General features: G+C 33.6%; 1 protein-coding gene across 2 annotated transcripts; it reads right to left on the bottom strand.

The window, feature by feature from the left end:
• Positions 1–937: 937 nt before the first annotated feature.
• LOC145041418 (protein argonaute 2-like) lies at positions 938–5,036 on the bottom strand. Of its 2 annotated transcripts, XM_078989485.1 has the most exons (4): positions 4,684–5,036; positions 4,330–4,629; positions 2,767–3,943; positions 938–2,675 (listed from the first exon to the last, which is right to left on the bottom strand). In XM_078989485.1, the coding sequence occupies exons 1-4, from the start codon at positions 4,889–4,891 to the stop codon at positions 1,259–1,261; spliced, it is 3,102 nt and encodes a 1,033-aa protein (XP_078845611.1). In that variant the 5' UTR covers positions 4,892–5,036; the 3' UTR covers positions 938–1,258. The 2 variants fall into 2 exon arrangements, with proteins under 2 accessions (XP_078845611.1, XP_078845610.1); XM_078989484.1 differs by having other exon boundaries at positions 4,330–5,036.
• Positions 5,037–7,285: the final 2,249 nt, after the last annotated feature.

Below are 7,285 nucleotides of genomic sequence, written 5' to 3'. Positions count from 1 at the left end.
TTTTAATTAATTTTTTTGTTTATTAATCATTTTTAATTAATTCTATTTATTTTTTGTATTATACTTTAAAATTAACTTAATTTTATTTTAAAATAAAAATAAAAAGTAATAAAATGTGATTATTTTCTGGCTTTCGATAACGTGATAAAAAAAAGTGAGTGATGAAAGATACATAAGTGATCTTATAATGGTAGTTGTTTGATAAAACAAGTTTTTCCAACTCTTATATGAGTAAATTTGAAAATACAATACAAGCTGGTGAAGCAAATATTTTATAGGAAGGTGATATTTTTATTTATGTTTTTTTATCCAAAACATTTAAAAAAAAATATGCTTACTTTTATACCATGATTCCCTCTTCTTAAGTAAAATAAAAAATACAAAAGTCAAAAACATCATATTAAGTTTATGAACAAAAAACATAAGTCGGAATATCAATCAAAACATTTTTAAAAAATATGTTATAGGAAGGTGATATTTTTATTTGTATTTTTTATCCAAAACATTTTAAAATATATTTTTTTTTAAATATTTTATTTGTGTTTTTATTATACAAAATTACAAATTACTTTACTCTCGTACAAAAATGCCACTATTAAACGACTATTCCAACGACTAAAGTGATCTTTTGCGCCCGATTCTAGCAGCCAAGCTAGAGAATCTAGATAGTTTTAGAGGTCGCACTCTTTCGGTCTTCGCCGTTTCCCGTGGCCCATTCGAATTTGGAAGGCTTGAATATATTTAAAAAAATATATTCAATTCAATTATGTTTAACTACCACAAGAAATTACAAAATCCAGCTGTAAACCAAGAATATTCATCTGATTTAAGACTAATAACCAGCTTCCAAAACCAACTTAATACACATTTTAAAGTCCGAAGTAAAAAGGATTCAACTCTAATAGGTAAAACATAATGTTAAAATACAATGAGCCAATAACCAAAGTAAAAGGATTCAACATTAAAATTAAAACCAAAACAAAAACACACAGCTTTAAAACATTCATAAGTAGATAGAACATAACATATGACTCGAACTAAAACTTCACCCTTCAAAGGCAAAACATCAAAGACCACACAAGACTTCATATTTTTTAACACACTTAAGACATAACAAAAGTAAATTAAACCCAAACCAAAAAAAAAAAAAAAAAAAAAAAAAAAAACACGAAATGCATTAGATTCACGCACAAACTCCTTAATTCCATAAAAGGCAAGGAGGTTTGACCTGCGTATCGGCACTTCGACCCTTCAACCCTTACACAAAAAACATCGCATCCTTCAAATTCTGCTCCACGGTATAAAAGAACCGATCAAACGACGCCGGAACCGACCCCGGAGTCCCGGATTCCGATTCCGCCGCCACCTCCTGAAACATCCGACCGCGGTACGCGACAAGATCCGCATAATACACCGGCGGAACCAGCGACACCGGCTTCGTACACCGCGCAAACACATAACACAAATGGTACACCAACTTCTGCATCTCATCAGACGAAAACCCAATCTCATCCCAAATCACAGAGTAATGACACGGCTTACTCGTTCCCATTCCACCAAAATGAGAACAAAGATAGAAATCAAACTCAAAAGGTTGAACAATTGTAGTGTCGACAACCGTCCCCGGTGGAACATTCCCGACCTCATTCCCGTTGTTTAGAAACAACCGCGTCGTGTGTCGTTTTTGCGCGATCACAAATGTAATCGCGGGTCGATAGCTTTTGTCGTAAAGCGCTTTTTTCATATCCACCATTTCTTTGTTCAAAACCATGTCGAATTGTCCATCGCTTACACCATCGCGAAAAACGATAATCTTGTTAGGTTTTGTTCCGTTTATGTTGTAATAAGTGTTGACTAGGTCAACACATAGGCTTCCGAAGTTGACGATTTCTTCTTTGCGGTGGGTTTGGGGGGAGACGCGGGCGGCGTAGCGGGTGGCGGTGGGGTTGACGGAGCCGACGACGGCGGCGACAGATGGCGAGGATTCGTTGGACGGAGCGGGGTGGTTTACGTCGGCTCCGATGAACATGAAATGATCCGGACCGTTGAAACAAGGGAACTTTTCGATCAACTCCACATTGCTTCCGCCTAATTTCGCGTTGATTTTCATTCCTAAATTTGCGAGAAACTGATCGTTTGCTTTGAAGGCGTTGAAGGATAAACAACATTGTGTGATGACACCGATTTGGGTTTCGGATACCCATTTGAGGTATTTGTAGCCGTCGTTTTTGTCTGACATAACACAGACGATTAACTGGAGGCGTTCTTTGGTGGACCTTCTAGAATCTTCCGTGACTCGTTTGAGAAGACGATCGATTCGGTTTACGTCTGAGAATTCTCTCATGGTGGTGTGGTGGACGAAGAGCGGGTCTTCCATTTGGATTCCGATGCTGTGACATTTGTTGATTAATTTACCGATGAAATAATCGACTTGTTGGTTCATTTGACGATTGTCACGGTTGAAGTTTATTAGGGCCCACCTTTCGCAAGATTTCCCTTGGGTTAATGTTCTTCCTTGGAGAAGATTCCAATGACATTTCATTTTGTCAACTGTTGTTGTCATTGTTTTTCCGTTTAAGGAACCGAGTTTGAGCTGTGGTGGGGCCATCACTCGCCCGTCTACTTCCGTCATGCTCATTCCGACTTCCACATCAAAATGCTTGATGGAATTGGCACTACAAAATACAAAAAGATGGAATCAGAAAAAGCCGAAAGGAATGGAATCGGTAATTCCGTAGAATTAAAAAAAATAATAATAATAAATACCCGTTTTTGCCAGGTGCATATTCGTCACGAACCATGCTTCTTATCTCATTCCTACGAGTATTCGGATTGAGAAGAGATAAATCTTTGAGTATTCTAGCAGCTTCTTTACCCAATTGCTCCTTTGGATATCTTTTATCCTCAGCCAAAAAACAAAATTCCATAGGGACATAATTTTGCTTCTTACTAGTTCCCAAATTCAAACAAGGAATACCCTTATGCTTAATCTCTTTCCCCCATTTTTCTCTGAAGTAATCTGTAAGCATGACAACTTGGGGTTCTTTCTTCCCTTCAAGATCTTCAAGAACAAAGGAAATATCCTTTGTGGGTTTTTCTGTTAATCCAGACACAACATACTTTTGATTTGTACGACGATGAGTCACACTGACTCTTAATCCAGTCAGCGCTTTAACAACAATGTTCCCAAATCTTCCAATCTCACTAACATCACGAATGTTGGGAATGGACTCCATGAGAAAGTCAATAACAGGCATTCTTTTGCGGAAAGGAATGGCAGAATAGTCCAAACACATGACTAGTCCATTTTTAGTAAGCTTTAGGCTTTGTTGAGAGCCTCTAAATGCTGCAATACCATAACCAAGGTCATCTTCTTGTCTGTGGACACGTGGATACATACCTCTTCCAACTGAAACCTTTTCCCTGAAAAGATTTGCTTTCATTACTACATCAAGAGCTTGCAACACATCACGTGGGATCTGCGTGGAGTTTCCTTTCAAGAAATCTTGAAGCTTTGAAAGAGCTAACTCGTTTCCATATTTGATGGAGCATGAGTAAGAACGACCATTTAGTCGAACATTGTAAATCCCCTCAGGTAATGAAATTGCACTGTAGATGTTTTTTTCACCATCGTATGCAGTTTGGAGTAGGGGGAATTGATTAGGGTTATCAGAACAGAGCTTCTGTTGGATCAATCGAAGCTCTGCTTTTGGAATTGATTTTTTTGCAGAGCGACTTGAAGAAGGGACATCATGTTTGACATCAACATCGTAACGTAGTATCGTCTTTGATGGAATGAAGTTCACAGGAAAATGGTTCACAAGAAGCTTCACTAATCTCATGGCATGTGTGCCATGGTCAGGACGCTTAATTGGCACATTAGCATGTTCTCCATCGTCATTTGAAGGTGATACACGATTGGTGACTTCCTGAATCTGAAGGTCTGAAAATTCAAAACAATAAAGAATCTGAATGGAGTAACAGATAGGGATTGGCGACAAAGTGTCGTCGTTTTGTTAATTTTACCATAGACATGGAGCTATGACATATAATGGTTTTCAAGCTTAAACACATGAGAGAAAAATTGAGATCGCATCACAAAATACGATCGTGAATTCTTAGGTTAATTGAGAGATTTTGCAAGTATGATATATCAAATTGAGTACAGATAATAGACTTTCAATACGAAAACAGTGATCAGTCAACTTAAAATCTCAATCAAAGCAAACATATTCATCAAAAAGAAACAAAATTTATCAACGATTGAAACAGAGTAAGTTCTTTAATGGATGAATAACCTAAAAGGGATTTCCGATATAGAATACGTACCAGCAACGCGGTTCTGAGTATGAGTGAGAGCCTGAGATGGAGACTCGACTGGTTGACCAGATCCAACAGGACTACGTTTTGCTTCTCGATCGCCACCGGGATGATCTGGTACCCGATCCGCATTCTGCCTAGCAGGAGTCCAGTACGACTGTTGACCACCACCTCCGCCGCGACCACCGCCGTCAGATACTCTACCCCTACCCCGCCCGTACTGTTCCTGATGTTGATTACTGTACTGCTGTTGGTTAGTTCTACCTCGGCCACCACCACGGGGATAGTAACCAGCACCAGTTCCACCACCTTCTCCGCCTCTGCCACCGTTATTGCGACCGCCACCATAGTTGCGACCGCCACCATCTCCGCCTCTGCCACCGTTATTGCGACCGCCACCATCTCCACCTCTGCCACCATAGTTGCGACCGCCACCATCTTGTGAGACTCCATAACTCCGACCGCCACCATCTCCGCCTCCATAGTTCCGACCACGGCCGCGTCCACGGCCACGATTGTTGCTACCACGGTTACTGTCACTCCACTCCATGTTGTTGTCACTCCACTCCATTGATCTTGATGTATGTGAATTTAGGTTAATCAAAGTAATTTATGATTTGCGTAAGAGGATCGTGTTGTCGTGAGTTAGATTTAAACGGGAAGAGTAGAAGACTTGAAGTAAGATTCTAGAAGACTCCGGAGACCGAAGGTGAATCGACGATTATACCCTTGTGCTTTCTGCCCAAGCAAAGGTAGCTTCGATGAAAACCGTGTGGGGTTTCATTTGTTCTTTTCTTTTCTTTTTTCTTTTTTTCGTTTTCTTTTTATTTTTTTTGGCATTTAATTTAGGATATTGTTATAGATTTATGTTTAAATATCGATTGGATTATAAGACCATTACGTCACGATTGGGATGAAGTAACTACCACGGAAATGACGGAGAAAGTTCCTTGTCATGACGGATAGATCAAGATCATTATCATTAATAATTAACAAAAATGATATATTAGGTCCACAAATATGTTAATAATAAAATAAAGAAATTGACTTTCCAATTATCAATTATTCTTTTTTAGTTATTCAAAAAATGACCGTATATATGAAATCTACCTCTATATAAAAGTCTAATTTATCGTGAACTCGCATTAAAACAGGTACTTCATTTGCTATGTAGAACCTCCGATGTATACTTATGATAAAAATTTATTGTTCGCGTGATTAATTTAAGTTAGTGTCAACTGTAATTACCAAATACTAACCATTAAATATGTGAGAGTATTAATTCTTGCTCGAGGTTTTGTTCAATAATGTAGATGTAAATCTTTATTGCGAGTAAATGTTTATGGCCACTGATCAAGTCATCAAACCAAAAACTAATAATATTATTATATTTAGTTAAATAAAAATGAATTTGATAAGTAAGGAAAAAAAAACTAGGTTTATGTAGATCTTAAACCTTATCAAGCAATTTCTTAACTTCCATATATATGAAAAATTACAAACATTTATATTTTATTTAAATAATCATATATTTAGTTATGAGCTCATATTAAAATTATTTTATATAATGAAATGTCAACCATATAACAAGAAAAAAAAATACTACTCAAATAAATAAATAATATTAATAATATAAAATTGATTATCAAATATGGAGTATTTTATGGAAAATAAATAATATAAAAATTGCTTGTTATTCATTATATATAAACCAGGCGAATACTCGCGCGTTGCACAGAAACACCTATATAGTTGAAGTCTTTACATATATATGATTTTTTGAATATAACAATAACGTTGTTCTTAAATTTGATATAATAATTTGTATATATTAAATTTATATAATATATTGATTATTTTGAATTATATGATAATATATACATTTATTATAACTTTATAATCTCAATCGTTTGGATGAATTCTACCCGCGAGTTATATATGAATAAAATTAATTATAATATATGATTTGTTGTTATTTATAATTGTTTTTATTGTTAATTAATTTTTTAAAATTTATTTGCTTAATGTTTTAATTTCTATCATTATAATTATTTAAAACATCAAACATTATTTTTTTTATTTTAAAGCAAACAATATAATCATTTATATAGAGTTGTTTTTAACTATTGTTATTGTAAGTTATTTTAAGTTACTTATTTTGAAGCTTTTAACGATTATAAAAATATATTTAAGAAATATTTTAGTTAAATTGAAATTACAATTTAGTTTTTGTTTTTATCACTATAATTTATTACTTTTAACTATTTATAAAATATTCTTGAGTTTTTTTAAATGGAAATGAAATTTATATTTGAGTTGACATTGTAATGCGCAGAAATACTTATATAGTTGAAGTCTTTACAAATATATATATTTTAAAATATAACACCAATGTTGTTGTTAAATTTGATATAATAATTTGTATATTAATTTGATATAATATATTGACTATTTTGAATTATATGATAATATATAAATCTATCATAACGTCATAATCTCAAACGTTTGAATAACTTCTACTCGCGAGTTACACATCGATAAAATTAAATATTATATATGATTTAATATTATTTATAGTTGCTATTTTTAACTAATTTTTTAAAATATATTTGCTTAATGTTTTAATTTCTATTATTATAATTATTTAAAACATCAAACATTATTTTTTGATTTTAAAGGTAACAATATAATCATTTATATAGAGTTAGTTTTAACTATTGTTATTATAAGTTATTTTAAGTTACTTATTTGAAAATTTTTAACGATTATATAAATATATTTAGGAAATATTTTAGTTAAACTGATATTACAATTTAGTTTTTTGCATTTATCACTATAATTTATCATTTTTAACTATTTACAAAATATTATTTGGTTTTTTTAGTGAAACTGAAATTTATATTTAAGTTGACACTGTAATGTTATATTTAAATTAACAATTTAAGTATTTTGTCCAAACTGTTCA

The sequence above is a fragment of the Lactuca saligna genome, chromosome 4 (assembly GCF_052625555.1).
Source record: "Lactuca saligna cultivar CGN05327 chromosome 4, ASM5262555v1, whole genome shotgun sequence".
NCBI classification, from domain to species: Eukaryota; Viridiplantae; Streptophyta; class Magnoliopsida; order Asterales; family Asteraceae; genus Lactuca; species Lactuca saligna.
Note: the sequence above shows the minus strand (reverse complement) of the source record. Positions and strands in the feature narration are given on the sequence as shown.

What these genes read in the sequence shown, in the direction of transcription:
- LOC145041418 (XM_078989484.1), bottom strand. Translation starts at nt 4,891, where the DNA reads ATGGAGTGGAGTGACAACAACATGGAGTGGAGTGACAGTAACCGTGGT. An exon ending in TACTCAGAACCGCGTTGCTG is followed by an intron (nt 3,944 to 4,329) that starts GTACGTATTCTA and finishes TTGAATTTTCAG; the next exon opens with ACCTTCAGATTCAGGAAGTC. An exon ending in TATGCACCTGGCAAAAACGG is followed by an intron (nt 2,676 to 2,766) that starts GTATTTATTATT and finishes TGTATTTTGTAG; the next exon opens with TGCCAATTCCATCAAGCATT.